General features: G+C 25.6%; 1 protein-coding gene across 1 annotated transcript; it reads left to right on the top strand.

Annotated features, from left to right (window-relative positions):
• Positions 1-9,027: 9,027 nt before the first annotated feature.
• On the top strand, positions 9,028-13,828 carry OCT59_008295 (uncharacterized protein; the record flags this gene model as incomplete). Its single annotated transcript, XM_066142349.1, has 13 exons — positions 9,028-9,120; positions 9,201-9,596; positions 9,673-9,690; positions 9,880-10,074; positions 10,144-10,515; positions 10,582-10,986; positions 11,054-11,446; positions 11,519-11,896; positions 11,970-12,353; positions 12,440-12,838; positions 12,944-13,121; positions 13,245-13,370; positions 13,446-13,828. The coding sequence occupies 13 exons, from the start codon at positions 9,028-9,030 to the stop codon at positions 13,826-13,828; spliced, it is 3,720 nt and encodes a 1,239-aa protein (XP_065999239.1).
• Between the last annotated feature and the right edge of the window lie 2,065 nt (positions 13,829-15,893).

Below are 15,893 nucleotides of genomic sequence, written 5' to 3'. Positions count from 1 at the left end.
ATTTGCAATTGCAAGTGAAAAGTTAGATTTTCGGAGAAATGATTCCAATATTGTCGCACAATTCATACAATTAATGTTTGCTAATTATGTGTAACATGCTTCAAAAATTAGGCGTAACTTTAACATAACGCTAGCCGGATTATATGATCGGCATATAAATCTTGCTTTTTTAAATTTTTGTTTAACGTCACAGTCGTAAGGGTACACAGAATTTATTTATATAGATGATCTAAACATTACAGTTACACAATTTTTTTTAAATTTTCAAAAAATTAGGAATTGAAATGGAATCGCTAAATGATACATAATCTACTGACTAAAATGCATCATGTATGTAATGTTAAAAATCATTCTGAAAGATTTTAAAATTTTATGATTCACAAGTTAATTCGGACAAAATCTTCTGAAAATATTTTTGAGTATGATATTGTAATAAGTGAAAAGAGAAAATATTTGTATCACATTTATTATTTTCTAAATGATGATCTCTTACAGTTATAAGTCTGTAACGACTGATAATACATATGATTTCTTGAAGCAGAATAGTACTAAAAGCAATACTTGTTGCTCTGTTAATAACCTTGATTTGTGCTAAACTGCTAATATCAGCCAATAATTCAAAAATAATCAGATTACAGCAAGAATTACAGTATTACCAGATTCTATGTCAGAAATTTTAAAAGTGTCCGAAATTACTTTTCAAGCAATTTTGAACGCTACAGCACAATTTGACCTTGCGTTTACGTAAGTTTGTTTTTTGAGAGGCCACGACTTCTTTACCATCTCATAAGCACGTCCAAGGAAAATCAAAGACTGTCGACAGTGCTTCAAAATTCAAATCCTTTGTATATTCCACGAATTCGTATGACCACTGAAAAAATTTTTTGAGGTTTTTTTTTAATCTAAAAACTCTCTGGAGACATCTGATCACTGTCATTTCCTAGTAATATTATTTTTTATTCATTCTTTCAAATCTTGCTGAGGATCCAAAAATTTATAATTCTTACGAAAATTCCATCTTTGTAATTTCACAATTTGTTGCATCAATATAAGGATTTAAAAATTCTTCTAACCTGCAAATAAAAATTTTATTACATTTAATGTGTTAATTAAACGACCCATTTTAAATAGAAACTATTGTCTTCACTTCCAAATTTATTTTCTCGTTATGGATTTGTCTAACTTTGCGATTGTAAATTTTTAACCATTCTTTTTGAAAATTCTGTCTTTTTTTGAAAGATGTCCCTTTTTAAAATTTGTGCTGTGTATCTATTAACATTTGGCTAATCATTGGTATCTATTTTTCATTAGAAACTTACAAACATTTTATAATACGTTAAAAAAAAAATGATAAAATTTGGTCCTTATATATATTATATATATACAGTATATACAAAAAAGTTTGCCAGAAGAAAATCCGTAAAATTTTTGAAAAATAAGGAATTCACGGTACTATTTTCACTGATAATAAATAATAAATAATGAAATAAATGAATTATAATGAATAAATTCTTACATCATTTGCATTAAAATCATGAGATGGTTCCGTTTTCTAATGTGTAAGAGGGTAGAATTCTACAGCTAACTCATGAAGCCTATAAAAATTTTAGTGATAGTAATAAATAATAATGAATGGGATATGAAATCCAGATAATTTGTCTGAAATCAGTAGTTCCTCGTAAACATTATTAATGTTACTTTGACGATCGATTATAATGTTAACGTTCGAAAGAAAGTCCAAAATTTTAAAACGTAAATCACACATCTTTCAAGGATAAGTCGTGCCTTGATAGTCTAATTATACAAGGTAATAAATAAGTTATTAGAGTATTCTTGTTTTCTTTAATAGAATAAATCACCCTAAAAAATAATGATTTACTGTATATGGCTAAGCTGAATTAGGCGAATTAGGTGTGCTACTAATATCAGATTAATTAACGAGTATGTGTAATTCGGACGGAATATTCTTTAAAAATAATTTCTCAAATCTATCGTTTTAACTATCAATCCTGTGCGATCGTCATTCCATTGGCCTTTGACAACTTTAGCACAGATGGAAAGTTATAATAAACGTTGCTTAATCTGTAGTAAGTATCAGCATTCAAATGATTTCAAAGATAGGCTCGCGAAGTTATCTTGATACCAATCCATAAATGGCAAACTTACTCATCCAATATTTATTTGATCATGGTGTTTGTTTTTCACATCTTTCGCATAGTATTTATATACGACTAAAATTGAATAATGACGATCTGCCGCAGTAAAAATTGTCATTTTTTTTGCACACCACTGTAGAAAACAATAACTTGCTAACAGTTTAAATAGGAAAAAGCATATTTTATATACAGTTACAAGAGAAGGCGGGTAAACAGGAAGGATTTATCCAAACTGAATGTGTACTTTTATTTTATTTTATTTTATGTTCTGTGTCATCTCATAAATAAAGTATCGCTTTTACCCATAAAAAAAAAAATGAGTACTGTAATAATGTTAATGTTTCCAAAAGTTTGAAACAAATTTTAATTTTTTAAGTTTAAACGAAGGAAATTTAAAATCTCATAACAGGACCCGATATATATATAATGGCCAAAAAAAATTTATTATGGCTGTACGCATTTTTCAGGGCCGGAATTATGAGAATTTCGGCTAGTTACTAAAAATGGCAATAAATTTTTGGCCGGGATTACCTTTTAGAAGAAAAGATCGTTGCACACAAACTCAAAACTTTGCTTTTTATGTTCTCTTATAACAATTCAATGGCTTCATATCTTTACAACAGGCAAAACCCGAATAATTGAATAATTTATAAAATCATTAAAAAAACTGTTGTAAAAGTTAGTACTCTTAGAATTTCAAAAATATTCTAATATTAATTCACTAATTGAATTTTAGTTATATTAGAATCAGAGAACGGACTTTGTATTTAGTTTATCGTCCTATTCATTTATCCTAGATGTACGGCAACTCATATTCTCAAATTGTTTAGGAATTATTATTTTTTATAAATTATCTAAAAGAATTGATTTATGACTTACAGTATATTTAAAACGTTATAATATACTGTACAATTTGAAATGTCGAACTTCAAGTTGTGCTGTTGTAGAATATGATATGAACTTTCGGATTTTCCATAAGTATTGATTTAATAAGGGGGACATTCATGTGCTGATGTGCATAACATTTAAATTACTATGGCGCTATTCAGGTTTGAGGGTTTGAGATACGTAGTAAAGTTAAATTGTAGGTTCCAAAATTGAGCTTCATTTTCAGAATTATTATCCTGAGAGACGTAATTGTAAAGTTTGTTTATAAGTATCTTTCCACAACTAGAATAACTGGTTGAACGCAGTCACGTGCATACTGCGGCCCTTCAGTTGTGACGGACTTTAAGGGTTTTCATTTTCCCTAGTACATACCGTAATATTCATTATTTATATACTGTAAGTATTTATTAAATTGTACTTTTAAGATTGGATTTTTATCATTATTTTCGCTCACATAAGTGTATAAATAAACTACTTTACCGAAACCTTATAATTTCAAATGATATCTAGATATCAATAAGATTTCGTTTAAAATTTTGGGTTTCAGTAAATCATTTAATTTTTATTTAGATAAGCGAAGGACATTATACTTTTGAGTTAGAATGAAAATTTGATGGTCACATGATTGTTTCCAATTACATTTATCAATTTTATCATGTCTGATTATAAAAATATTTTAAAGTGCCGTGATTTCATGAGGTTGAATTTTAAATTATTAATTTTCAATCATTCAATTTCTAACCTTCTTGATTTACAATCTTGGAAATTTTCTATTTAAATAATTTTCATTTTCTAGAAATATTAATAATTAAAATTCAATGAAAATAAAATTGAGTATGAATTTAAAAGAAGGAAAGAGATTTCCTGGAATCTATTTTAGGTTCCAGCAGTAGAATGCCAACTCTAATGAATTATTTTATCAAGTAATAAATGTGAGAAATATTAATCAATGGACTGGTTAAAGAATGAACGTTTAAAATTAATATTAATGAAATCAGCAAATTTAATATGATTACGAAAAACAAAAATACTAACAATTCCTGAAGAGAAAACTACAATATTAAAAATGAATTTCATTAAAAAGGAACTAACTATTTGACACTATATACAGATCACACTATATAGTTAACGATATCAGGTGATCTTCATTTTAATAGTGATAGTCCTTGTAATTGGTTGTTATGCTAATCGTGCTATCCTGGAAAGGAAAGAAAATTTTACTAATTTGGTTAGCTCTTATGCACTAAGTATAGGGTACGTTTTTATATTATTGATATTGATATTGATATTGATATTGATATTGTATTGAATTGATATTGAATTGATATTGATATTGATATTGAGTTGATATTGAGTTCAATATTACGAACAATGGTCGTTTATATAAAAAAAAAATTAATCATGATCTGCAGCATGATCCGAATTGGTTGATCAAAAATCAAGAGCTAACCATATATTGACATCAAGGAATTATGAATTATCAATTTGGCTGGCCAAAAATCTGGGAGCTAACTACATATTAACATCAAGGAAATATTTATTATTCGTACAGTATACATTGTTCAGGAGGCTAATTTTTGGGATTAATTATAATAGGAATTGAAGGAAATTAAATATATAAAGCGAATAACATTCTTAAATGAACCTGATCAAATATAAAAAAAATATGTCTGAATTTTATTAAAATATACATATATCCAAATTATATAAAAAATATATATATCCAAAAATATATATATATCTGAATTTTAATATATATACCCGAATTTATTAAAAAAAAATATATACCCGAATTTATTTAATTTATTCATTAAAAAACATTATACGAGTTTATTTATTAAAAAAAGCATTATACAAATTTAGTAATTATTAAAAAATATTATACAAATTTAATTATTAAAATATATATTACATGAATTGATTTATTAAGAAAAATTATATATCCGAATTTATTAAATTTATTTATTAAAAAAATATTTATTAGTAAAAAATTATAATTAAAAATATAATACAAACTTAATTATTAAAAACATTATATGAATTTAATTATTAAAGAAAAATTATATGAATTTTCTTATTAAAATATATATTACATGAATTAATTTATTAAAAACATAATATGTGGACATAGAATCGTCCAAATTTGATTTGAAATATCCTACAATATTAAGTTTTAATCATGTGAAATAAATTTTATTGAATTATTTTATTTTGGTTAGAACTTAGAAAGTAGAAACGAAAAAATTTTTTTAAAAAAGAAATAAATTTTATTGAATTATTTTATTTTGGTTAGAAAGTAGAAACGAAAAAAATTTTTTAAAAAAAATTGTTTTTTATAAATTCTTCTTTTAAGGCCAATTACAAGATTATTAAATTAAAACGTAAAAAACAAATTAAAATATTTTAGATGAAAAAAAAATAAAATAAATTATTTATTTATTTCAAATTATATCTTATCAATACTTTTGTTTCTGCAAATAAGTGTTAAAATTTATGGTATATATCATACTCTTAGAAGGGGCCGGTTACTGGCCCTAGGGTATGACTCTAGTTATGTAATTAAAATTATGCATATTATTTTTCTTCTTTTATATCCTCTATACATTTCCTCCAAATAAATCTTCATTTTCTTCTCTTTTATTTATATTATTATTATTATCTGATTCTTTATTAACTTAGCTGACCACTATCTAACTCTCAGTTCTTTTTTAAAGTTAATTCCAAGGGTACTGTACTCCCTTTGGTAACATTGACATTTCGAATCCTCACTACTTGTTTCTTCAAACATTTTTTTAGCGCTTTCTTCGAATTTTGCTCATTTTGCTACTGTTTTTCACCTCGTGCAATTTTTCTCATTATAATAAATCTAAAATTCTGTCTAACAATTTCTTTTTTAAATGAATCCTACTTATTATTAAGTTCGAAGTGACACGAAAATCCTTCCAACTATAATCCACAAAAATGAAAATATCATATACTGTGAAGGATTATAGAAATTATGTTTATTAAAGGTAGTATTGATGAATTCCATAATAACGTAAACGGATTATGCAAAACCTTTCTATTATTAAAAAAAAAAACTGGCTAGGACACTTGAATTTTCTTACGTTAATAGTTGTATTGATAAGAATCTAAGGGTAGAATGTATATCTATATATGTCAGGTGGTTATTTTTATTTGCCGGTTATTTATTTATTTAATATACGGGTTGTTTACATAGCAAAATATTAATAACCAAGATTTCATACTCGCGTATGAAGTATTTTCCAACCCTTTTATGAAGAACAAATTTTTTTAAAATTAAAAAAATAAAAGTTTAGAACCATGGCTTTCTATTCGTATAAATTTTGGCCTTTTATGTTAAGTTTATACTATACAGAAAATGATGCTACTCAATTTTGCACATCAATTACTATTCAAAGTCCAGTAAAAATTTCCGTTTTAATATAGTTGAAATCATAAATGATCAGTAATCATAAGACATTCGACTAAATTTTTAAATTTACTTTCACGTGACGTATATAAAATAATCATTTTTACTGGTCATCGATTATTTGCATAATTTCGGCCAAAAGTCACGTGAAAGCGATTTTTTAGGGTGGGTTTTGACCAATTAAATGCTTCATTTTCTTTTATTATTTTTATAAAATTTTCAATATGTACATGAATTTACAAAGTTGATAAGGGTTCGAATACATATATTTTAACTTAAATCCTAATTATATTTGGTTTAATCCTTTCACTAGATCTCAATTTTAAAGTAGTAATCCAAGAGTATTAATTAGATAATTTCATAAAATAAATCATATTGTCTCACGGTTCCTAGTTAAAATTTGTGATTTTTTTCTTGATATTCTCACGGTGGTGTTTATTTAAAAAGATGGGCTATCAAGATTGGAATAAAAAGTCTATCATTATTAGTATATCAAAGGGCTTTATGGTACGGATACCGTGAGATAAATCAGTTATTTCACGGAGTCACTGGAATATCATGATTTTCACGACTGCGCCGTGAAAATCATTGATATTGTAAGACCTAAGCCTGTGAAGCCTGTGATAAATCACGTTGCCACCTTAGTCTTAACAAAATAATACTTTATTAGTAATATAAATAAATACAATAATACGCTTGGTTTAATATAACTAAATATATCTAATAAAAATAAATCACAAAAATTCGTATCCTCCTTTTTACTAAGTCAAAAATCACTCCTTTTTATATCTCATAATTGACCCTTTCTAAAAGGTAAAACTCCCCTGTCATTTTCATATTCTTACTTTTCTGTCACTTTCCCATTTCTGTCACTTTCTCATTTTTTACACCTCTGTTAATTTCGTATTTTTACAACTTTGTCTTTTCCCCTAAATAAAACCTCTTTCACAAATCCCATGTTTTCTAGTTTAACGTCATCTCGGACGTTACATTTGTAACATCCTACAATTTTAAATCACTACAAAATTTTATACACTAATTATAAATATAATACTGCGAGGACCCCGAGCAATATATGTATAGGTAACAATATTGTTTGCTTAGTCACATGCTATTTTAGCCACAGTTAGAGGTTAGATTTGCGTAAAATTGATACTTTTTGCTAATGTCATATTTTTCATTTGCTTATTTTCACAGAATTTTTGAAAAGTCATATATTATAATTGCTTATTTTTTGGTGTTATTTAATAATGCATTATATACCATTAATATAAGCGATGGTATTATACTAATATGCAAAAGTTAATAGGAGATGGAAAAAATTACTAAGACGGATATTTTAGCTAAGATGATATTACTATTGAAAAAAGTGAAATTGTAATAATAAATGCGAGAAAATTTGATCAAATAATTTTTGTAAAATATAATATTATAAAGTCATATGGTTAGATTGCTTATTTTTGGGCAATTTGTGAAGTCACATGTTGAGTTTGCTTATTTACCATAATAAAAATCTTGCATAGAGCTATTATAAAAATTTTGACCTTTCTTGTTACCTATATATATTGCTCGGGGTCCTATACTGCACCCACAATTAATAAATTTACTAGGTTACAATTTTAATGGTCGAACAAAATCTCCATAATAGTAGTATGATCCGATTGATCCGCGATAATATACTAAGCTATAAAATTTAACTTAATTTTCTCGTGCTACATGATCGACATTTTGAAAAATATTACTAAGAAGCTTACATAATTCTTATGTAAGTTATTTATTACGTTAAATTTTCTTTTTTTTGGAAATTTTTATTCGAAAATATTTTTTGAAAACAATGTTTTCTGAAAACAAACCAGTAACAAAAAATAATATACTGAAATGTCTAGATAACCATTTTACAGAATGGACCAGTGGAAATGAAAAAATTGATGATTTCATTCAAGAAATGCAATCAAAAATAAATGATCATAGTGATATTATATTTGAATGGATACCATATAATCAGTTTAATGAAATTAAAGAAACAGGTAACAATAGTTCTATAACAGTATATTCAGCAATATGGAAGGATGGTCCATTATATCGTAATTATGACTATACTAATAGTTATACAAGAAATCCAAATAAAGAAGTTGCTTTAAAATATTTTTGTAACTTACAACATTCTATTGATTTTCTAATAAATGAGGTATAATATTTCTTTCTTAATAATTAAGTATTTTTAATTTGATATATTTACCATGTTATTTGTCTATATTTCAGGCTAAAAAATATTCAACAAACAATAAGGCATTTCATATATTGTATGGAATATCCCAGGATTCATCTACAAATAACTATATTTTAGTTCAAAATAATTCCATTAACATAACAAATTGGATCAGTGGAAATGAAAAAATTGATAATTTCATTCAAGAAATGCAATTATCAAGTGCAATATTAGAATGGATACCATACAATCAGTTTAATAAAATTAAAAAGACAGGTGAAAATGATTCTATAACAGTATATTCAGCAATTTGGAAGGGTGGTCCATTACAATACAATTATATGTATAATAATTATACAAGAGATCCAAATAAGGAAATTGCTTTAAAATGTTTACGTAATTCACAATATTCCATTGATTTTCTAATAATTGAGGTATAATATTATTTTAATAATCTAAGTATTTTTTTAAATTTAATATACTTACTAGTTCATTTGCCTTTATTTTATTTCAGGCTAATAAATATTTAACAAACAATGAGGGATTTCACAAATTATATGGAATATCCCAGAATCCAGATACAAATGATTATATTTTAGTTCAAAATAATTCCATAAACGTAACAAATTGTATCAGTATAAATGAAAAAATTGATAATTTTATTCAAGAAATGCAATTAAAAATGGATAAATATATTGATACAGTATTTGAATGGATACCATACAATCAGTTTAATGAAATTAAAGAGACATGCAAAAATGATTCTATAACAGTATATTCAGCAATATGGAAGGATGGTCCATTGCAATATAATAATGAATATAATAGTTTTACAAGAGATTCAAATAAAAAAGTTGCTTTAAAATGTTTTTGTCACTTACAATATTCCATTGATTTTCTAATGAATGAGGTATAATATTTCTTTAATATTTAAATAATTTTTTTTCTAACTTAGTATATTCATTATTTCTTTTGCTTATTTATAGGCTAAAAAATATTCAAGAGTATTTCACATACTATATGGAATATCTCAGAATACAATTACAAATAACTACATTTTAGTTCAAAATAATTTCATAAATATAACAAATTGGATCAGTGGAAGTGAAAAAATTGATAATTTCATTCAAGAAACGCAATTTAAAATTATACATTACCCAAATGTAGTATTTGAATGGATACCATACAATCAGTTTGATGAAATTAAAGAGATAGGCAAAAATGGTTCTATAACAGTATATTCAGCAATTTGGATGGATGGTCCATTATGTTATAATTATAAATATTTTGTTAGTTATTCTACAAGTTATACAAGAAATCCGAATAAAGAAGTTACTTTTAAATATTTACATAACTCACAAAGTGCTATTGATTTTGTAATAAATAAGGTATAAAATTTATATGCTTTCTTTAATACTTTTTATTATAATATATTATTAATTTCTCATTTATTTTAGGCTGAGAATTATTTAACAAATATTTATGACGGAAGTATTTTTGTTTTATATGGAATATCTCAAAATCCAGATACAAATGATTATATTTTGGTTTTAAGCAATTTTTTCTGGGAAAATGGAAATAAAAAAATTGATAATTTTATTCAAAAAATGCAATCATTATATAAGTCAAATGTATTATTTGAATGGATACCATACAACCAGATTTATGAATTTAAAGAGATAGGCAAAAATGATTCTATAACAGCATATTCAGCAATATGGAAGGATGGTCCATTACTTTATAGTAATTATGGAAGAAATCCAAATAAGGAAGTTGTTTTAAAATGTTTACATAATTCACATAGTACTATTGATTTTGTAATAAGTGAGGTATATAATTTATATAATATCTTTAATACTTTTTTTATTATAATATTAATTTATTATTTATTTTAGGCTGAAAAATATTTAATAAATACTTATGGTTATAAAGATATTTACATTATATATGGAATATCCCAAAATCCAGATACAAATGATTATATTTTTGTTCTAAGCAATTTTATCTGGGAAAGTGGATATAAAAAAATTGATGATTTCATTCAAAAAATGCAATTAAAAATGAAAGAATCATCATATAAAGATAATCTATTTGAATGGATACCATACAATCAGCTTAATGAAATTAAAGAGATAGGTAAAAATGGTTCTATAACAATATATTCAGCAATATGGAAGGATGGTCCATTATATTATAATAAAGATAAAGAGTATAGTAATTACTCAAGAGTTTCAAATAAAGCAGTTGCTTTAAAATATCTATATAACTCACAAAATACTATTGAATTTGTTATAAATAAGGTATTAAATTTGTATAATCTCTTTAATACTTTTTTATTAAAATATATTAATTCTTCATCTATTTTAGGTTGTAGAATATTCAAAAAGTACTTTTGGTATAAGGGATTTTGTTATATATGGAATATCTCAAAATCCAGAAACAAATGATTATATTTTGGTTCTAAATAATTATATCTGGGAAAGTGGAAATGAAAAAATTGATGAATTCATTCAAGAAATGCATATAAAAATGATGGGTGCATATGAAAATACAGTATTTGAATGGATACCATACAATCAACTTAATGAAATTAAAGAAATAGACAAAAGTAGTTTTATTTCAATATATTCAGCAATATGGAAGGATGGTCCATTATATCGTAATAAGAATTGTAGAAATTATACAAGAGATTCAAATTTAGAAGTTGCTTTAAGATGTTTGCATGGCTCACAGAATACTATTGAAATTGTAAGAAATGAGGTATATAATTTATACAGATATTTTTTGTAATTTTTTTATGCATTATATTAATTTCTCATATATTATATATAGGCTGAAAAATATTTAATAAATGAATTTAGTAAAGAAATTTTTGATATATATGGAATATCTCAAAATCCAAATACAAATGATTATGTTTTAGTTTTAAATAATTTTATGTCAGTGAGTGAAAATAAAAAAATTGATAATTTCATTCAAGAAATAAATTTTAACACAAATATAATATTTGAATGGATACCTTATAATCGACTTAATGAAATTAAAAAAGTAAGTGAAAATGATTTGATAACAGTATATTCGGCAATATGGAAGGATGGTCCAATATATTATAATAATTTGAAAGATAAATATACAAGATATTCAAATGAAAAAGTTGCTTTAAAATATTTGCATAGTTCAGAGAATTCCATTGATTTCCTAATAAATGAGGTATAATTTTTTACAAATATTTATTATTTTTTAATAAAATATATTAATTTCTTTATTTATGATATATTACTAGGCTGAAAAATATTTTGCAACAAAATTTGAAAGAGAAATTTGTGACATATACGGAATATCTCAAAATTTGAATACAAATGATTATATTTTAGTTATTGCATGGGCAAGTGGAAATGAAAAAATTGATGATTTCATTAAAGAAATGCAATTAAAAATGAGTACAAATAAAGATTCAGTTTTTGAATGGGTACCATACGATCAACTTAATGAAATTAAAGAAATTGGCAAAAATACTTCTATTTCAATATATTCAGCAATATGGAAGGATGGTCCATTATATTATGATGACCAAAATAGCATTGATTATACAAGGGATCCAAACAAAGAAGTTTCTTTAAAATATTTACAAAACACACAGAATTCCGTTGAATCCCTAATAAAAGAGGTATAACGTTTTTCTTAAATATTTTTAAATGCTTTTTTAATTTAATAAATTGCTAACTATGATGATCTTTTTTATTTATATTTCAGGCTAAAAAATATTTAACAAAAAATGGAGCATTTATGTTATTGTATGGAATATCTCAAAATCCAAATACAAATGATTATATTTTAATCAAGAATAATTACTTAAATTTAGCAAATTGGATCAGTGGAAATGAAAAAATTGATGATTTTGTTCAAGAAATGCAATTAAAGTTAGATAGCTATGAAGATATAGTATTTGAATGGATACCATACAATCAGTTTAATAATATTAATGAAATAGGTAAAGGTGGTTTTGCTATAGTATATTCTGCAAATTGGAAAGATGGTCCATTAGAATATTTTGCTGATGAAAAGACATATAAAAGGAATGATCCAAATAGAGTAATTGCCTTAAAATGTTTACATAATTCACAAAATATTACCAACAAATTTTTAAATGAGGTATGAAATTTTTTAAAAGATTATTTGTAATAAATTATTTTTTTCTGTGAACTTAATTTAGTAAGTAATATATTATCTTTTATTTCAATCAATTTATTTTAATAGGCTAAAGAATATTCAATAACTAAGGGAAGTAATATCACTAATATATATGGAATATCTCAAAATCCTGATACAAAAGATTATATTTTGATTCTTGATTATGCAAAGGATGGAAATTTTAATAATTGGATGAATGAAAATTATGAATATTTCATCTGGCAAAATAAATTGTCTGTATTATGTAAGATTATTAATGGTCTTACTGAAATCCATCAAAAACAAATAGTTCATCGTGATTTTCATTCAGGAAATATATTATTTTTAAGTAGTATAGATGATTTTAGCAATTGTATATTAATTTCAGATATGGGATTATGTGGTGAAGTTGGTTATGTAGACGAAAAAAATATTTATGGAGTTATGCCTTATGTAGCTCCTGAAGTATTAAGAGGAAAGGCCTTTACTCAAGCAGCAGATATCTATAGTTTTGGTATGATAATGTATTTTATTGCAACTGGAAGACAACCTTTTTACAATCGTGCACATGATGAATTTCTTGCATTAGATATTTGTAATGGAAATAGACCTGAATTAAATGAGCCAGAAGCACCAAAATGTTATATTGATTTAATGAAAAAGTGTTTGGACTCAAATCCTAACAATAGACCAAGTATTATTGAAATAAATGAATTAATTTTATCATTTCGTAAGTCTTATGGAGGGGATATTTTCATAGTAGAAAATGAAGAAATTGAAACACAATTTAAGGAAGCAGAGGAATACAGAAAAGCAAGTGCAAATCTTTCATCCATTAAAGATTATAAAGCAGCTACTCATCCACAGGCTATTTATATATCTCGATTACTTTACCCTTTTACAAAGGACCTTCCAAACTATAATGATAATGATGATGATTATAACTCTGAATGCTTAGATTGCAAAATTTAATTAAATTCATATGAGGTATACTACAGGTTATAAATTGCATTTGCAATGATTTACAATATACTATGTTTTAATTATTTACTCAATATTGATTATATGGATTATTTAGTATTTAAAATAGTAAACGTAAACTTTATTTTTTATAAATAAAACTGAGCAAATTGAATAATTAACATCTTATTATATCGTTTATTTAATTATTTTTTTTTTGTCATAATAATTAAAATCAAAGCAAGAAAAAAAGAAGTAAGCAAACTCCATAAATATACTGCATGATCGATGATAAATAATTTTTTCTTTTTGAAAGATGCATAAATCATTATTAATGTACAGTCACGTCCGAAAGTGACGCCCGATTTAAAATTAATGCCAAAAATGGCAAAACTTTATTGATTTTCATTAAAATTCACATAAAAAATAATTACTAAAAATGGTTAATAATGTGTTGGCCCTCCCCTTGCTTCTAGTACTGCATTTATTCTTTGTGGCATTGAAGCAACAACCTCTTCAAAAATGGAGCAATCCAAATTTTCCCATTCTTCACTTAGTGCAACTTTAAGTTCATCCACAGTTCTTGGAAAGACTTTACAACTCTGGATATTGTCCTTTAACTGCTTCCAGATGTTTTCTATTGGATTTAGATCGGGAAAATTTGCCGGCCAATCAATAACCACAATTTTATTCTTCTTCAACCAATCCTTGGTTATTTTCGCGGTATGTATGGGTGCATTATCCTGTTGAAAAATTGCAGCCCTTCCTGTTAACTCATGAACTGTATGCTGAAATGGATACAGATATGAATTTAGGATTCTAATGTAAGTATTTGAATTGATTTTTTCATTTCCTTCTTTATTTTCATCACAAAAAATTAATGGCCCTTTTATCCCTCCTGCAAAACATCCCCAAACCATGACTGATTTTCGACCACTTTTAAAGATAGGTGTCAAGCATTCAGTGTTAAACCTTTCCCCTGTGTGTCTCCAAACTCTTATTTGTCGTGACTGCTTGCCAATCTCAACACTTGATTCATCTGAGAAAATAACTTGTGCCCAATCATAAGCTGTTTTTTCTTTATATTTTTCACACCAACTAATACGAGCTAATGCATGCTTTTCTGAGATAAAGGGTTTTTTTGCAGCAACATGGGAATAAATTCCAACACTATGTAATGCTCTTTTAGCAGTTGTAAGGCTGCAATTTAAATCTAATGTATTAATGACTTCATGTAAAGGTTCGCGTCGATCTTGTGTAACTTTGTTTATGAGTGCATTTTTCTCATTATTATTGAGAGCAGGTGGACGCCCCGATCTAGGTAAATTTTCAGTTTTCCCTGTCTTCTTGTATCTGTCAATAATTCTTCTTATTGTGGTGGGGTCACGACCAATTTTTCTTGCTATTTGTGCAGGGTTAAAATTCTCCATATATGCTAGTATTTTTCCTTTATCTTGAGAAGTTAACTCAGTTCTATGTGACATTATTTTTTTAACTTTGCAACGCGTTTATTAGGTTATGAAATTGTGAGAAAAACATTTAAAAATAAAAAAAGGGGTATAAATAATGTAAATTTTGTGTATCGTAACACCGTACAAAATCGGGCGTCACTTTCGGACCCGACTGTACTTGCCGAATTAGACTATTAGTTTTTTAAAATCATCCAATAATGATATTATCAGTTTGATGGATCATTCCTGCAACTTTTATAATAAATTCCCACTACTATCCAATAATTTTATTATGCCAATACTACACAAGTATTTATGAGACAACTGACCATAATAACAATTACGTAAATCTGCATGAGCTTATGAGAACAATGATAATATAGTTATTGAGTATGATATATACCTCTGATGGTGTATAGTATAGTGTAAAAAAACTATACTGTATAGATAAAAGCTATACTGTATAAAATAAAAAACTATACTGTATGGATAAAAAATTATACTGTATGGATAAAAAATTATACTGTATGGATAAAAAATTATACTGCATAGATAAAAAATATACTGTATAGAATTTTGTCAACTATACTATACAACAATGGAGTTATATATCATACTCAATATCG

The sequence above is a fragment of the Rhizophagus irregularis genome, chromosome 16 (genome assembly GCF_026210795.1).
Source record: "Rhizophagus irregularis chromosome 16, complete sequence".
Lineage (NCBI taxonomy): Eukaryota > Fungi > Glomeromycota > Glomeromycetes > Glomerales > Glomeraceae > Rhizophagus > Rhizophagus irregularis.
The sequence above is the reverse complement of the archived record's forward strand: the minus strand, read 5'-3'. Positions and strand labels throughout refer to the sequence as shown.